Source organism: Eulemur rufifrons, chromosome 3 (assembly GCF_041146395.1).
Source record: "Eulemur rufifrons isolate Redbay chromosome 3, OSU_ERuf_1, whole genome shotgun sequence".
In the NCBI taxonomy this organism is placed as follows: domain Eukaryota; kingdom Metazoa; phylum Chordata; class Mammalia; order Primates; family Lemuridae; genus Eulemur; species Eulemur rufifrons.
The window spans coordinates 45830315-45848446 of NC_090985.1; the positions used below are offsets into that span (position 1 = coordinate 45830315).

Genomic DNA, 18132 nt, shown 5'->3' on the forward strand with positions numbered 1-18132 from the left:
TAGTTACGCTCCACAGGTGGTGTTGAGTTACAACCAGGACTTAGAAGCACCCACTGCATCCTGTTCCTCTTTAGAGCTCCAATTTTGAGCATAACGCCTGTAGCACAAAGTGGGGCTCAGATCTTGCTTGTGGAGTGAATTAATTCATTGCATCTGCTTTCTTCCTCCTTGAAGGTAAATATCTAAATTATCTGTGGCACCAACTTGCTGGGGTGAACTTGGATGTTTCTGTAGGCTCTTCTTGGAGATCTCTGGGTTTCCACAACCACATTCTTTGGTTGGTCCCAGTATTTGAGCACTCTTCCAGGTGGAAATAGTTTCTTTTGAACAGTCATTATATGAAGTTTTGCAATAAACAATTCAGAATTTAAAAATAAGAGGGATTTATTGCCAAAATGTGACAGAGAAATAAAGGTTAGCCTCTCTGTATATTCACACATATAGATGGTCCAAATTCAGCGTAGAAAAAAATCCTATTATAGCTGGGTGGGAGAATCAAGTTCTTATGGGGTGTCAGCCTCTAGATTCTTTTTGATCCCTGTCTTGGCTCTTACTATTTTTGTTTCTCATGTTTGGGGGGAATTTTGTGACTATTTCTCCCTGCCACTGATTCCTGGCAAGACTTTCCTGAGTTCAGCTTTACCCACTCATTCTCAGGATGCATTATTGAAAGGGAGATGAACTCCTTATTGCCTATAATTATAAACAGCTATTATTTCAGCCCCTCTCAGGAATAATCTATAAACACATTCCTATAATTGAACACACTACTGATGAGTATATAATCCAATCGATTGATGGATCTCAATGTATCTTTGTTCATGGTGGGTGAAGCTGAATAAAGGATAAGATGTGCATTGCACTGTGACATGAATTTCTTAAATTTCTTCCTTTGCTTCTTCTTTTCTTATGATCTAGAAACTGCATAGCAGCAAGTTTGAGAGTGACATCACACTTGGGAAGCTGATATTGTGACTGAGCTAGTCACGGGGGTCTTCACAGAGAAGGCAGTCGGGGTCCTGGTCAGCTGGAGATTCCATCTGAATGGTGAGTGAGTGCACGGTAAAGCTTTTGCCGAGGGCTCTAGCAATCTCTCTTCGAACAACATTGCCGTCCTGGCTGGCTGCTGTTGATAAAGAACCACAGTGGCATTAGCACGGATTGCACACACATGGGCGACTGCTGCTACTCTGCTTTCAAATCCTTTGTCTTTGACCTGGTGGGGCACAGGCCTAGCACTCAGACGAAGCCATGTTGGCTCTGACAATCAGCTACTGTCACACGGGCAAGGCAGGGGAAATTCTGTTGTAGCAAAGTACCCCGTCACTATCCTGTGCATGGGCATCTCTGGAGTCTGGCACTCCTAGGAGCTAACTATGGAAGGGGAGAAGAGCCTTGGAAAAATGCAAGACAGAACTGCAATTTCTTATCCAGCCCTGCTTGCTAGCTCCCTGGGGTCTTTGGGTTGCAGGTCTTGTATGTAATCAGAATTTATATCAAGGCTAATGACAGGAACCAGGAAACATTTAGAGCTCCCCACAGATCTTTCTTAGAGCAGCGACCCTCCCTGCCATCTTTTTTTTCTGTCCCAAATAGTATCAGGAGGCTGTAAAGTCCCCTCCACAGTAACCTGATTGTTTACTAGACTCTTTTATTTGAAATGAAATATTGGTGTAGTGAATGCTGTAAATTCCCTGAAGCCAGACCTGAGCCCCTTAGAGATGATGAGGATGTCTGAGAAAGCACAGTCCTCAAATGACTGTCACCGCTGTTCCTGTCCCCTGCCCCGAGGTAACTTCTTGAGTCATTTTTTAGCAGCCAAACGTATTGTCCTTGGCTTGAGCTCTCTCCTGAGGCAGTGAAAGACCTCCCACTGCCTATTATCCCAGCTCTAGGACATATCGTGGACAAAATCACCTTCTGGTTGGAAAAAAGTAGTTTTTAGCAAAAACCCAATATCATAAGAATTATCTCATGTGGTTACAGAATGTCTAACCATACGGTGAAGGACCCACCATAATTCCTATTAGCACATCTCTTAGCTTGTTATAACTTTAAGGATGGGGCCTGTGTCTCTTTCATCTTTCTATCTTAGCATCAGGCAAAGCATCTTATACACAGGAGATACTCAGTTAGGATTAATTGTTGAATTGGTTCCTATTATTTGACTGACAGGGCACCAAGCCAAACAGATAAAGTTGAACTTTTAGAGTTCAAGGCCTTGAAGGTGAGGTTGAATCTTAGCCCTTTGTTCTGTCTATTCTCTACCCTTCACAGTCAGCCCCAAGGATGGCATCAGTATTATGGTTGCTATGACAACATCAATAAGCAGATTGGTTTCAAACGCCCTGGGTGGTGCAAAACACTTTATATTTGTTTTGACGGGCAGCGTCAAACAGCTGTACTGAAAGAAGGGAAATTACTGCCTTTACAGGGCAAGGACTGAATTTTGTCCAGGGTGTTTATAGAACTCACTGACCTGTAGCAACATGAGCCGAGAGAATTACTTGGTTCATTGTTAGAGACCAGACGTGCAGGCTGTGCACAGACACCACGCCGTCGACTGCAAGGATGAGCTCTTTCACACCATCATAGTTCAGGCCCTTTGGCACGCCTGACAAGAGGTAAGAGCGGAAGGCTACTGTTATTCCACAAACCACAGCTCATCAAGAAATGGCTTCAAAGTCCTCTCCAAAATATCAGTGTGCCCTTCCCTTTTCTGGGTTCTTACTGCAGATGTGTACAGATCGGATTCATTGGACCATTTTGAAGGGTTTACCATCCATCAAAAATTCACAGACAGAATATTTGCAGAATTTACTATGCAATAACCAACAATAATTATCCTTACTTTTTAGGGCATATTATTAAACTAATTTTTGTCACACTTATAATCCTAGCACTCTGGGAGGCCAAGGATCGCTTGAGGTCAGGAGTTGGAGACCACCCTGAGCAAGAATGAGACCCTTGTCCCCCTTCTCTACTAAAAATAGAAAAATTAGCAGGGTGTGGTGGTGCATGCCTGTAGTCCTAGCTACTCGGGTGGCTGAGGCAGGAGGATCACTTGAGCCCAGGAGTTTGAGGTTGCTATGAGCTAGGCTGACACCATAGCACTCTAGCCCAGGTGACAGAGTCTCACTCTGTCAAAAAAAAAAAAAAAAAAAAAAAAGGCGGGGGGGAAGAAAAAATTAAAACTAATTGTGCTTTTCCCAATTATCTTTATATACACTCTGGAAAGCAAAATGAAATAACATGGGATTTGGTATGAAATAATCATAGGTTAGCATTCTGACAACTATTGTGAATTTACCCAAATGGCAGAATTTCTCTGAGGCTCAGCACATATGTAGTAAAATAAGGGTGAAAAGAACAACATGTACATCACAGAGTTCTTTGAGGAGCAAATCAGAAAATATCTGATCATTGTAAACTGTAATGCTACACAAGTGCTAGTTATCCAACAGGTCATTTAGTGAGTTGTGTTAGTAGTGGATCCTAATGACACACCAACTTATAATATGGTTTGTAAGTTTTATTTTAGCTACACTAGTAGGTATTTAATGTCTGGGTCACAGAATATAATAGTTTGACTGTCATTCTTGTTTCTAAAGGAACATTTTAGGGCACAAAGGAAGGTGAGGAGTCGGGCTATTCTATTGGGCTGAAGGAGCTGGTTGTCTGTAGCCTGTGAAGAAAAGGCTAAGGGAATTATGAACACTGTTTTCAAATGTTGCAAGATTTGTCAGATGGAAGATGAGAGAATATGAACATGTAACAACACTTGCTCTGGCTAGCTTCAGAGAGAGAAATAGAGCCAAAGGTCGGTTGAAACAGTAAAACAGACATCAGCTCAATATTTTAAAAAAGTATTTTTAAATTGATTCAACCCACACAACAATGGTAAAGCCATTTGCTGAGATAGGAAAATACCTGTCAACTAATGACAATCCACAGAGGATGCTGTAGAAGAGATTTCTAAGTACAACCCATTTAAAGCCTCTACTTCAACTACATATATACAATGCAAACATTTGTGGTGTTTATTTAAAATAAATATGCCACAACTCCATTCCAGACCTCCTAAAGAAAATTTCTGTGGATGAGGCTTTGAAATCTACAGGTTTTCGGAGTGGTTCTCAACCTGGGACGCACATCAGTATCACCAGAAGAGATTTTAGGAATCCTGATGAACAAGTTAACACCCAAGACCAATTGATTCAGAATCTCTGTGCGTAAGACCCAGCATCAGTGCTCGTTTGGGGAGTGTAGCATGCAGCCAAAATTGAGAACCATCACACTAACATTTATAAGTCTCTGCAGCTCTGCCTTGAAGTGGTTCTCAAGCCTGGCTACACATTAAAAAGTATCAAAACCAGCCTCAACCCCAGACGATTAAATCAGAATCGCTAGGTGTAAGTATTTTTTAAAGCTTCCCAGATGATTGTAATGAGCAGCTAGAGCCACGAACCACCTATTTAAAGAAATAGGGAATACTTAACCCTCCTTTTTCAGGAGTTAAAAACCTTGCCCATGGGGGATTTCCTCCTTGGGGCTAGCTCAGAATTCTCTACAATTTGAGCTGAGTTTATTCCCACTTCATAATGTTTTAGGGAAGTAACAAAGAGCTGGTCAACATGTTTTTTCACTCTATGAGTGGCAAAACAGATTAAAGGAGTTCATGCCTCAGAAGCCATGGGTAACATTGTGATATTGTAATAATAAGAAGAAAACTTTATTGAAGACTTACCATGTATAAGGTTTGTGCTAATCACGTTATTTATAGCAATTATCTCATTTAATTATCCTAAGAAGTTTAGGAGCTAGTTATCAATGTTACAATTTTCTATTTAAGTAGGAGAGAAAAAAGTGGGATCAGAGAGGTTAAGAAACATTGCTAAGGCCACACAGATAAGTGGCAGAACCAGGGATGTCAGATTCTAATGTCCATGCTCTGAGTGTCAAGTGTCATGGAAATACTAGAGTCTAGGTATTTCAATCAAAAAGGCGACTATTATGCCTAATGTATGTCATTTTGCAGGAGGGACTTTCAGTTGACCCTTTGAAGACCTGCTGTCAATTCACATAGGACCTTTGAGATGAAGTCATAATCCCACTACCCTTTTTCTCTATTCCTTCCTTCATCTCTTTATTATGATGGAGAACACAAACCTGCCATGACTTATTTTACTCTAGGAAGTGATGTTGACAAGCAAGAGGCATGCCTACACTGGCCTCAGTGCTCCGCCACATCCTAGAAACCTCTTTAACTGGGGGTAGTCTGGGAAAATATTAATGCATCCAGGAAAATATCCAAATTGGTGTTTAAAAAAATAACTTTCCAGACTAATAAATGTGTTTTTAAAACCACTCAATACTACCCATAAAGAAACGCATTTAAAATCAATAAGATATAATGTTTCACCTATCAGATTAGAAAAGAATCAACAGCTTGATAAAACCCAGTGGTGGTAGGGATGTGAGGAAATGGTTGTTCTCATATGCTGTTGGTGGGAAAGAAATTGATGTGGTATCTTTGCTAGAAATGGCAATATCTATAAAATTTTAAAATGCACATAAGTTTAAGTTTTAAAACAACAATACTATTTCTTGGAATTATTCCACAGATATACAAGTACTAACAATATATGTACAAGAGTGGTTATTACACCATCATTTGTAATGGCATCGTAAGACAGTACTTCCATACAGTGGAGTAATTGTAGCTATGAAAAAGAATGGGGTGTATCTATGTAAAAGATCTCCAAGAGAAAAAAGCAAGGTTCAGAACAAAATATGAATCAACACGTAATCCCATTTTTAGTAAAAAATATACACCTCTATATCACATTCATACATATACATATATACATGTATGTATATATAAATGTATAAATATATTTGGAAAGATATATCAACTTATTAATAGGTGTTACCCCTGAAGAATGGGACTGAGAAATCAAAGTGGAAATATGGGGAGACTTTTTTCTTATTATTTTATACTTTTCTATATTATTTTAAAATTTCACTAAGTACAAGTATTATTTCATACTAATTTAATTTGTAAATGTAATTTATTTTTGACAGAGTCTTCCTCTGTCACCCAGGCTAGAGTACAGTGGTGCTATCATAGTTCACTACAGCCTCAAACTCCTGGGCTTAAGCGATCCTCCTGCCTAAGCCTCCTGAGATGCTGGGACTATAGAAGTGTACCATCATGCCCAGTTAATTTTTCTATTTTTTTTATAGAGATGGAGGTCTCACTCTTGCTCAGGCTGGTTGGTCTCGAACTCCTGACCTCAAGCAATCCTCCTGCCTTGGCCTCCCAGAGTACTAAGATTACAGGTGTGAGCTACTGTGCCTGAACTGAAAACCTAATTTAAAAATTAAGTGTCTTCCAGAAAGGAGTTATCTTCCAGTTTCAATAATTAGCTGAGGTAGCCCAATATCTTCACTTCTCCTTGAATAAAATAAGAAAGATAGTATCCAGGTAAGAGCTATACTGAGACAGAAAGAGTGGAATATAAGTCATCTCAAACTGTGTGCCAACTTGTCTTGTACCCTCTTTAAGTAGATAACTTCCATAATGGCCACAACAGCTGCAGGTCAGCCCTTGGCCCTTAGGAAGGAAAATGAGTGCATCTGTGACTTGAAAAACCAAAGATTCTCATGTTTGGAGCCAGAAAGTTCACGTGTTATTCCATGATATTCGACTCCATTATCCATTTCACTGTTGTCAACACTATCACCTTTCAACCATTTTATTGCCCACCAAGAACAAACCCTTAAATGAATACTCAACCGTGAATGCTAATGAAGTGTGAGCTGTCACTGAAGGCAACTGCACTCTGAGACTGTGTCTACCTTATGTCAAAATGTGCTGGACAGAAAAGAAAAGTTCAGCTAATGTCTGGATATTTTCAATCATCTGGACATTTGATAGGATGCAACCCTCTAGGTCTGACTGAATTTTCCAGGTGACATTCTCAGTGCCATCATATAGGAATCCCTTAAGTTGTATGAAAAGATTAGTCCAGTGGATCTCAAAGTGTGATTCAGATTCTGGGACCATCAGCATCTTGTTAGATATTCAAATTCTCACCTCTCTTGTCCCCCCAGCCAAGACCTACAGATCCAAGAACTGTGGGGGTGGGCCCAGCAATCTGCATTTTAACAAACCTCCAAGTGATTCTGGTACCACTAAAGTCTGAGGACTGCTGGCTTAGTCTAACAAGGGTTTTAGGTAAGTGTTTCATAATACCTGTTTTCCTGGAATGTAGAATAGAAATAATGTCACATTTCATTTGCAAATAGTCAGTGCAGCAATGATTAATCACCTTGCAAATATAATCACGTACCTGGTGTCTCTAATATACTTTAACATTCCAAGAGGACATCACTGGGAATCAGTAGTTCTCCCATTTCAACCACCATTGAGTAGTTTTCCTGCTACTGAGGAAGGATTTGTTCTGGACTCTCTTTTCTGGTCCTTCTGAGGCCATCAGCACTGATGGCTGACCAGGGCTATGGGCACAATCTGTGACCAAGCATTGGAAATTTCTTTGTGTGAGGCTACAGTACAGGGCTCACCTCCACAACTTAGCTTCATATTTCCTACATTCTAGTCAACCAAAAAAGCCAGCTGAGAATTTCCATTTCCTCAGTACCTACTGTGTTCTAGACCAGTGGTCTCCAGACTTTTTGGCACCAGGGACTGGTTTCATGGAAGACAATTTTTCCATGGACAAGGGGTGGGTCAGGGGGGAGGCAGAGCTCTGTGAGCAATGGGGAACAGCTGTAAATACAGATGAAGCTTTGCTCAGCTCGCTCACCTCCTACTGTGTAGCCTGGTTCCTAAGTTTCATGGAAGACAATTTTTCCATGAATGGGGATGGGGAGAGGTGGAGCTTAGGAGGTGATGCTAGTGATGGGGAGCAACTGTAAATATAGATGAAGCTTCACTGGCCTTCTGCTCACCTCCTGCTGTGAAGCCCAGTTCCTAACAGGCCATGGACTGTACTGGTCCATGCCCCAGGGGTTGGTGACCACAGTTTTAGACATTATACCATTTAGTTCATCTGATCCTCCCAACAACACTGTAGGGTGGATGTTGGATTCCCATTTCTGAGTTAAAAAAAACTGAAGTTCAGGGAAGTTAAGGGTCTTACCTGAGGTCCCACAGCTAGAAACTTGCATGACAAGAATTGGAACTGAGGTGTGTTTGATACAAAGACCTTGCTTTTTCAACTACATAAGGTGTCTCTGTGAGCTAACTCTACCAGCAAAGATGTGGCCCAGAAAGGGCAGAAACCAGCAGTTCTTCAAAATCTTTATGCCAAATGAAAAGAAAATCACCAAAATGCAGAATAGGGGTAGGAGAGGCAGTCAGTAAGAAAGAATTTCTTTAGCCATAAGAAAGAATTTCTTGGCAGTGAAGGTTATTTATGTCATCTGATCCTGTGTAATCAGAAATCCCAAGGAGCCAAGTAGGGATTCCACAAGTCCGGGAGAGTCAAGGCTGGATTCTGGCTATGGAAATGAAGTTAAGAAGCCTAACATCCTATCTGGAGTCAGAGTGGGCCTCAGCAAAGCCTCTGTGACCACTGGCTCCTACTCCCCAGCCATGTTAAACTCCCCAAGAAAAGGCCCACACCTCTTCTTTGCAGCACTTAAACCACTACTCCATTTTTGTGTAATTATTTGAATAATCTCCCTCTCCCCTTACTGGGATTTTAGCCCCACGAGGACAATGCTTTGCTCTGCTTTGCTCACCTCTGTAACTCTAGCTTTGAGCACACTGTCAAGCACAGTTGGGGCTCAGTAAACATTTGCTGAACAAATAAACAAAGACTCACCCTGGTGTTCTTGAACTATGAGATACAATTTCACTAAAATGTTTAGCCATAGTGCTGCCTGAGGGGTAGATTTATATAACCTTTCTTAGGTCTTTTCCAGGTATATTTAGTAAATAATTTATATTTTTGCAGTATCTCCCTCATAGTGTTTGTAATAATTATTGTTTTTACACTGTGGCATGTAACAGTTGCTGGAGCAAAAATAGAAGCCAGTTCTTTTTATTTGTTCCCATACGAATAAAAGCCAAACATTTGTTTTCACAAAAATTCCTTAGCCATTTAAATTTTCCCTATAACACAAGTCAACACTGAGCATGGCTTGCAGCCATTGCCTTTTGTGATCATAGGGAAGAGAAAACACTGACCCTGGGAATAATAACAAAATCACTCCTACCTTCCATGAGTAGGATGGAGAAGTCCTTTAAGATAGTGATGGTGCTGGCCAAAACCAGGATGGAAAAGATAAACGTGCAGATTGGGTCGGCTATTTTGTAGTCTGGCTAGAAAATACAGGGACTTTGGTTAACTGAATGCATACCTCCCATTCAGAAAGTCTGATTAATAAAATAAGTAAACCTCCCTGTTTCCTTACCTCCCTGGCACCCATTCACTATCCTGACAGGACATTCAGCCCAGAGGCAAGACTTTCTTTCTGTAGCCTCAATCCTTCCTTTTTGCTCAAAACTACTAAAGAGGGGAGACCATAGGACGTGATCTCCCCGTAATTTAAGGATTAAAAAGAAAAATCTTTTCAAGTGTACTCTCAGGAAGCCTGATTTAACTTCTCTCACGTTAATAAAAGTACAGAGTATGGGATGAAAATATGCGCAAATATGCCCACAATGTCCAATGACTTTTTGTCCTTAATTAAGACGAGGAGAAGAAAGGATATCATTTGCTCAGAGGTTGTATATGGCCAACGTATAGCTAGACTTTGGTCTTCACTGACTGGGGTGAGTTTATTTCTTTGCCTCTCAAGTGTGACACATACTCGACACAGGCATCCTCAATACAGTCTTAAAGGTAGGAGCCAAGAGAGCATCCTTGCTCTCTCTCCTACTGGAGCCCTTGGTCTTGGGGTGAAACACCTGCTTTTCCATCCTTGATGAAGTTCTATGCCACAGAAAAGTCTGTTCCCCACTAGCTCTAAGAAACTCAGCATCAACCTAAGCTTTGTAAGAGGTCTCTCAAACTCCACTAGTCCTTACAGTTTTGAATTATTTTGCCTTAGTCTTAAAGCTTTCAGTGATCATTTTGCTCCACTGAGTTCAGATATGTCCTTGTAATTTTTACTTATACGCTTTCACTTTTTAGGAAAAATAGTAAAGAATTCTTACAAATGAGACAATCATGATACAAACAGAGCTAAATTCTCTTCTCTTTCATTGCTCCTCCCCAACCCACCCTATCTAGTTCTTGGTATTACCAGGTAGAGACCCATAATGAATATTTATTTATTTAGGGTCAGAGGCCTACCCAATTCATTCCCACTTTTCATTAGCACCCTGGCTTTTAGGGGAGAAGTTAACTCTTCCGCCATTGTGGGTACTATTGGTGGAATAATAAATCAGGTTCTCTAAACTCCCCCTAGCCATGTAGCAGGTACAAGACACAAGCTGGATCAACTGGACTCCCCTTCCTAGAAATATTAATATTCAGCAGTGACCAGAAGAGGAAACAAATTGGCTGAGACACATTTATTTCAGCATAGTGCCTAGAATAGGAGTTGGCTAGTTTCTGAAATCTAGATTTAAATAGTTGCCCTTATTTCTACACTGATTTCTGCCCAGGAATACAACCAACAAATTTTGGCTAGTAAATATATTTTTTGCTTAAGTGAGCCAGAGATCTTTTGCATTGCTTACAACCCAAGAACCCTAAGGTGTTCATGGTTTCTTTGCTGTTCATCTTAACCATGACAAAAGAAATTGTTTTCTTGAAAGACTGACAGCCCAGCAATTAAAGACATAGTTCTTAGGAATTTGGGAGAGTGTAAGATTTCAGGCCTTGGTTATTTTCTCATTTGTTTATTTTAATCTTGTGAAGTAGTTTGTATAGGCAAACATAGGCTGTCTACCCTCTTTTAAGTTAATATTGGAGGGTCAACTTCTGTACTACCTAATCCATAGAATTACTATGACAGTGGGTAAACTCAAACATACTCACCTTAAAGTAGATAATAAGTGCACTGATTAGCACACTGATACTCTGAAATAGATCTCCAAGGGCATGTACAAAAGCTGCTCTGACACTGGCATTAGGTTGCACTTCCTTGTGATTGTGGCCGAAGCATCTCTGGTGTAAAACCATAGCTAGTCTGGAAGAGAGAACAATGTTCTTGGCATACATGAGGTTAACCCTTAAAAACATATGCAGCATAATAGAAAAGTTGGCTATAGCATGCATTATCCAAAATGGCAGGTAGTTGAAATATTTATTCTTTAAAATGTACTACGTTAAACTAATGTTTGAACACACGTGTCTCATAGGATTTTAAAATTTTTACACCAGAACAAACTATGAAGATTCACCTGTTTTCTCATTCATTCACCTAATATTACTCTGTTTAACATTAAAACTGGAGAGCATCACTCTTTAGATGAAAGTCAAGAATTTGACAATGAAGAGGAATTCATTGAGGGTCTACGAAATGTGAGGCTCTGAGCTAGGCTTAAAGTTGAGCTTTGGTGGAAGCTTAATTAAATGTAGGGGGTTTGAATGTAAATTGCAGCAGAGAAAATAAAACAAAATACGTAGTGAATTTCATCAAAGTTGGGTTTTATCTTTGTTTCTACTTAATTTTGTTCATTTCCATTAAAATTTGAAATTTGAACAATTTTTTAATGTCTAGTGATGACAGTACTATGCTTATATTTATTCAGAGGTAGAAATATCATACATATTATAATACATATTATAAACATTCTTGTATTTGTACATATACATACATACATATTACAAAGCTTAGCATCTCTCATCCAAGTCAAAGTGACAAGTTGTGGGTACTATAAATTATGTACCTGATTCCATTTATCTACACCTTTAAGAGGTATTGGACTAAAGGTAAAATGAGAACCTTTTCACTGACAGTCAACAAGGAGTGTTTTGCCTGGAAACACTTTCTGAACATTTTGGAACAAAGGATTAAGGAAAATTAAACATATTGTTCAATACCATATATCCCAGTCTGTTTGCAGGTAGAGTATCTTTTAAACCTCAGGCTATCACCACAAAGTGAAATAACTGCTATCCACCAAAATTTTATCCTTACAGAATGTATACTTTTCAGATTGTCAGTGTTTGAGTAGAAATTCACTCTCACATAGGAGTTAACACTTAAGGTTCTTTAAACAACCTGATACAGCTGACAGTTCATAGACCCTCTTCTAGATCTGCCATGTGTGTTCATCACATTGTCATTCATTCTTTTACTCATTTCATTAAAAAGAGAGAGAGAGAGAGAAAGAAAACTTACTTTAGGGACTCATATGTTATGTACTGTTAAATGCTTGGGCCATAAAGATGAGTGAAAACAGACGTGGTCATTCCCCAATGTAGCTTTAAATATGATGGAGAAGGCAGAGATTAAACACACACACACACATACACACACACAAATGGAAAATTCTAATTACAAGTCTACCAAGTACTAATACTACGGATAGTACAACAGAGGGGTCTGATTTAGTAAGAGAGACAGAGCAACTGAGCTGAATTCAAAAACTTATGCTACAGTTAAATAGGCAAAGAGGGGAGGGAAGCTTTCAGGCAGAGAAAACTTAGCTGACAATAGCCTTAAGGCTCTGTCTGTAACCTTCATCCTAGAATCCCTTCACAACTTTTGTTGGAACTTTCTGTTTTGATTTTGGGTCCCTAATGAATAGATTTATTCTCAAATTGTAATTCTGGCATCTCTATATTCAGGCAACAGAGCATCTAGCAGCACTTGAAACCTATAATCCCAGTTCTTGGAGAAAACACTATAGTCACTCAGCATTTTTATCCATAAATATCTATTTGCAGAGTTTTTCAAGTGATTCTCCTTTCTAAGTGTAAAAAGCACCTTCAATGTTAAGGTCAATGTTCAAAAGTAGTTGCAATAAAAAGAAAATCTGGATGGTATCTATTTAGAAGACGAAACCCAATCATTGAGGTCCCAGATTGATGTGGTAGTCGGCAAGGTATAGCCTCCATCTTTGTGTAGCATTGACACAAGCTTTACGACATATGACTCTCGGGAAATTAATACTTTTATTCTCCCTGCTACCTTGAGGACATATTGTTCTCCTTATGCAAAGATGGCATTATTGACCCCCAGTCAGCAGGACACATGCTCTGGCCTATTTGTGTCCTGGAGTTGATAGATTTCATTGATCTGCTCACACTTTTTCTTCCAGTGCCAATGTGGAACACATTTTCAAGTTAACTGGTTGGAGATAGGGATCTAGCTGGTGACAGTAGACCAAACACTACTTTTCTTATTGTTTAGTTCAGAGATTTTGAGCAATGTTCTAAGAGGTGGGGAACTGAGCCAGTAAGAGGTAAGGCTATTAGAATGACCTGGGGACTTTTTTCAAAGTCTACACACTCAGCTCTCCCTCAAATTCCAGAGATTTTATTGAGCCCTTGCTAAAAATCCACTGTTTAAAATATTATCATTCTATCACTGTCTTCTTCACTTTCATGTAAATACCCGCCTCACATGTATCAACTTGCATTGCAAGCTAGATAGGTAGACAGTAAATAGATGCTATATGATTTGCCTATTGCAGCTGTAACAAATTACTATGAAGTCTTAGTGGCTTAAAACAGCAAATTTGTTATCTTATATTTCTGGAGGTCAGTGAGCCTATAGAACTGCATTTTTTTCTGGAGGCTCCCAGAGGGAATTCATTTTCTTATCTTTTCCAGCTTCTAGTGGTCACTTAGATCCCTCGACTCCAGGCCCCCTTCTCCAACTGCAAAGCCAGCAGGGCAGCATCTTCTCTCCTATCTGACCTGCTGCCTCCCTCTTCTAAGAACCCTAGTGGCTACATGGCCTCCCCTGGATAATACAAGATAATCCCCACATCTTAGTATCCTTCATCACATTTGCAAAGTTCCTTCTGCCATGTAAGTCAACATACTCAGACTTTCCAGGGATTAGGATGTAGAAATCTTGGGTTGCAGGGGGAGGATCATTATTCTGTCTACCACCCATAGTAGGTAGATAGATGGTAGATGATAGCTAGCTAGCTAGCTAAATAGTTGGAGTTTTAAGTAGACTTGCCTGGAATCAGACTATCAAATGTGAAGGAAAAAATTTACCCAAAGGGATCAAAGCCCTAGCTTCAAAACCCCATTGCCAAATGAACTACTTGAGTAAGGAAGGACAGACCAATATGGCAAGGAACATGTGACCATCTCCTGTAAGAATGATTTAAAACTGCCTGGTTAAGAGAATGGACCGACAGGTAGAAATGAAAGGGAGAGTTTAGCTAACAGAGCTTAAGGAAGAATTTTCATGTAATCACAATTATGCAAAGATAAAATAGACTATTTCTGAGGCAAAGAAAGTAGAAAATATTAAGATATTAATATATGAATCTAATAACCATTTATGGGGATGTCAGAAAGGAGAATTCAAAAGTAGAAGGAAGAACGAAATAGATAAACATTAAGGTCTCTTCCAACCTAACTCTCTGGGAACTCATAATCTGCTCACCTGGCAAAAATTATGGGAGTTAGTCACATCCCATATGGAATTATCAACATACATGAGAGAGCAGAATGGGTGCCTCGAAGCTCAGTTCTGGGTCTGTGGATCTGGATTCAAATTCTGGCTCTGTACTACCTAATTGGCAATGTATTTAACCTCGCTGAACTTCGGTTTCCTAATCTGTAGATTAGGGGTGTGATGAACATTAAACTTGATAGCGTATATGAAAACATCCTAGCCCAGTCTCCAGCACATTGGAAACTTTCAAAATGGTAGTTAGGAGAAGCCAGTATTAAAACACCCTTTAGTTTAACCCAGAGCATCCAGCCTCATTTTCAGTCCTAGACCCATTCAAACACTTTGAGTTAAAAGAGAAAAAAAGTCTGTCCAGACAGATTTCAAGATAAGCCTCAGGGACACCGTGCAGGGGTGACTTACACGATGTTGGCTGCCACTGCACAGGCCGAGACGATGATCATCACGGTTGCCTGGATCTGGTAGTCGGGATGAAGCAGGCGCTGACACGCCAGGTACACCAGCACGCCAGTTACCACCCAGATGCACAGGACGGACAGCAGGGCGCCAAAGATCTCTAGGGATTCAAACACACAAAAACACCCCCACACAAACAATTCTATCACCTACCCACCCCTCGACAAGAGCCATAAGAGTCTTTGCCCTCCCCCCTCAAAAAATGAGACTCCAAATGAGTTCACTCTGATTCACAAAGTAAAGGTGTGAATCGATTTTAAAACTAAGATACGGCACTTTATGTTAATGTGGCATTCATAAAACACCAGCGTCTGAGTTCATTATGCTTCACATTACTAAGTAATTTCCAGCAAATTTTTAGAACATATTAGTTGCTGCCTGCCCTCCCTGTTTTCCTCGGGGATTTTCATTTAAACAGGTGTTAAAATGATTGAAACTTATTAAGAGATGAAATAATGAGACGCAAAGAGTAAAATGTGTTTAGAAACTCTTAATTTCCCCATAAAACATTTATGACTTGCAAGTATCGGCACCTTCCGTGGAATAAAATAGTAAAAACGGAAAGCTTCAGAGAGCACTTGATGAAAATGAGTTTTATTTGCCAACCCAACATGTTATAAACAAAGAGGAGAGCTCAGAGGCTTATCAACACTCTAACTGTATTTTAAGAGCAACAGTAAGAAAAAGAAGCATCAGAATGGGAGCATTTACATTAATATTAATATTTAAAGGCAAGATAGTGCTCAATCTGCCACCAGAGGAAAGTTACATTTGCTCATTTAAGAGTTCCTTAACACCTCCCGCTGATCTTTACCCCAACCTTGTAGATCGCTTGTAAAACCCCACAAGAGTTAGAAACATTCTGTGAATCAGGGGTCAGGCACGTTCCATAATTTGTTCTTCCTCCTTTACACTAATCCCACCTAAGTCCCCTCTAAAGCAGAGTAACGTAATGTATCATTAGTCGATGTGTGTTGATTACTGCCCAGACTTGAGTCATTTACAAACAACCTTCGTGATTTCTGCCATACCCACCAGCTACCTGTCTTATTTTTCCTTCAAAAAATTCACTTTTTACACTTAGCTTCTTCCTAAACAAAGTTATCCATGAAATTAGTTTATATTTTCTAATACATGTTAGGGTGTATAATTATTGCCCATGTGACACTTAAAATGCTCTGACTAACCATCCAGGGAACATTCTTCACACTCCGGGAAATACCGGTACAGATGTTTAGGGCATGAATTCAAGTATCAGATATACATGGTCTGCCAGTGACAGGCTATGTGACATCAGACAAGTAACTTAACCTACTTGAGTTTCCTTATCTATAAAGTACGTATTATGATAATAGAATATATGTATAACAAGTTGACATATATTATGGGTTGAATTGTGTCCCTCCAAAACTCGTATGTTGAAGTGCTAATCGTCAGTATGTCAGATTGTGACCTTATTTGGAACCAAGGTCATTGCAGATGAAGTTAGTTAAGAGGTCATAGTGGAGTAGGGTGGGCCCACAGTCCAGTATGGCTGCTGCCCTTGTTTGAAGGGGAATCTGGACACAGACGTGTACTCAGGGAAAATATCATGTAAAGATTAAAGTGGAGATCTAAAAGCCAATGAATGACAAAGACTGCCAGCAAACCACCAGAGGCTGAGAGAGAGGCGTGGAACAGATTCTCCCTCACAGATCTCGGAAGGAACCAACCCTGCTGACACCTGGATCTCAGACTTCTATTTCCAGAACTATGAAACAATAAATTTATGTCATTTAAACCACCCAATCTGTAGTACATTTTTAAGGCAGCCCTAGGAAATTAATGCAACCTATAGCAAACACTCAAGGGGTTATTATTTTATTAGTCTAATCAAGCTATTTAAACCCACCCTTTGCAGAAGTTTATGAGGACCAAGCCCAAGAATTTCTAGTTAGTCAGAAACAGAGATCAGTTTGTAGCCATCAAGTTATGTGCTTCCTACCCGTGAGAATCCAAGTGAAGATATGAAAGTAGATTGTGTCCAAGTCTAAACCCATGATTAAAGAGGTAGAGTGAGACAAGAGCTTGGTGGATAAAGCCCAAATGCCAAGTGCAAGAATCAGGAGTCAGATCTAAACATAGGACAAAACAAAGAGTCAGAAATCCAGAAATCACTAGTTAGAAAAGGAAACACATGAGGAAACATCAATAAGTGCTACCATGATTGCTAAGAAAACTGTGAGGCTAGCAGGGGTCATCAGGTTGGCCAGACCATTCTGTAGGTGTGCTGGACTCACCCATATATCTATAGAGATTCTGACTAATATGGTAGCCATCAGTCATGGGCGGCTATTGAATTTGAAATTAAGTAAAATTAAAAATGTGGTTCTTCAGTAGCAGTAGGCACGTTTAATGTGCTCAATGACTACATTATACTCTGTATTATAGAATATCTCCCTCATAGCAGAGAGTTCTAGTAAACAGGTTATGGACTCCCATGGCCAGGATGACTAAATAAAAGTAGTAATACAAATTCTTAGTTCATCCTACATTTACAAAACAGCTTTGAACAATAGTATCAGAAGGGTCAAGTACATGTAAAACTTTATACAGACAAACGATGGGTGCTCAGCCAAAGGTACATGTTTTCCAAGTGTAGCTCAGTTTGGGAACTGGCAAAAGCATTCATAGATCACATTGTCACAAACCCTCTTTATTGTTGTTTATTGCCTCATCTCTTTGTGAATGTCAAAGAGAAAGCATTTCAAAACACCTGTCATGATACCATTGGAAACTTGAAAAACCACAGTCCACAGTTGTCAGTCTACGAGCTGTGGTCCTGTCTGTGTCTGCATCTTCATGGAAGCCTGGCCTTGTTGGCCACCCTTGCTCTGCCCTCAGACTGCTTTACAAGGACTTTCTTTACCAGTGTGAAAATGTGGAATTGTGACTATTTGTTCAGATGATTTGCACAAAACACTCAGCCAGAATCTCCTCCAGCTGATACAGGGAATAACACAGAGAAGTGGAGTTGTGGGGGGTTGGGGGGACGATGGGTCAGGGAGGGAGGGTTGTGAAAAATGAGCCAAAGTAAACATTTCCCAGACA

General features: G+C 39.9%; 1 protein-coding gene across 1 annotated transcript in view; it reads right to left on the bottom strand.

The window, feature by feature from the left end:
• Positions 1-980: 980 nt before the first annotated feature.
• The window catches only part of SLC30A8 (solute carrier family 30 member 8), a 31703-nt gene continuing 14551 nt past the window's right edge, over positions 981-18132 (bottom strand). The window contains exons 4-8 of the mRNA XM_069466060.1: positions 14989-15142; positions 11019-11169; positions 9247-9352; positions 2480-2614; positions 981-1126 (exon numbers count right to left, since the gene is read on the bottom strand). Of these exons, the coding sequence (XP_069322161.1) occupies positions 981-1126; positions 2480-2614; positions 9247-9352; positions 11019-11169; positions 14989-15142 (692 nt within the window). The remainder of the gene's footprint in view (positions 1127-2479; positions 2615-9246; positions 9353-11018; positions 11170-14988; positions 15143-18132) is intronic.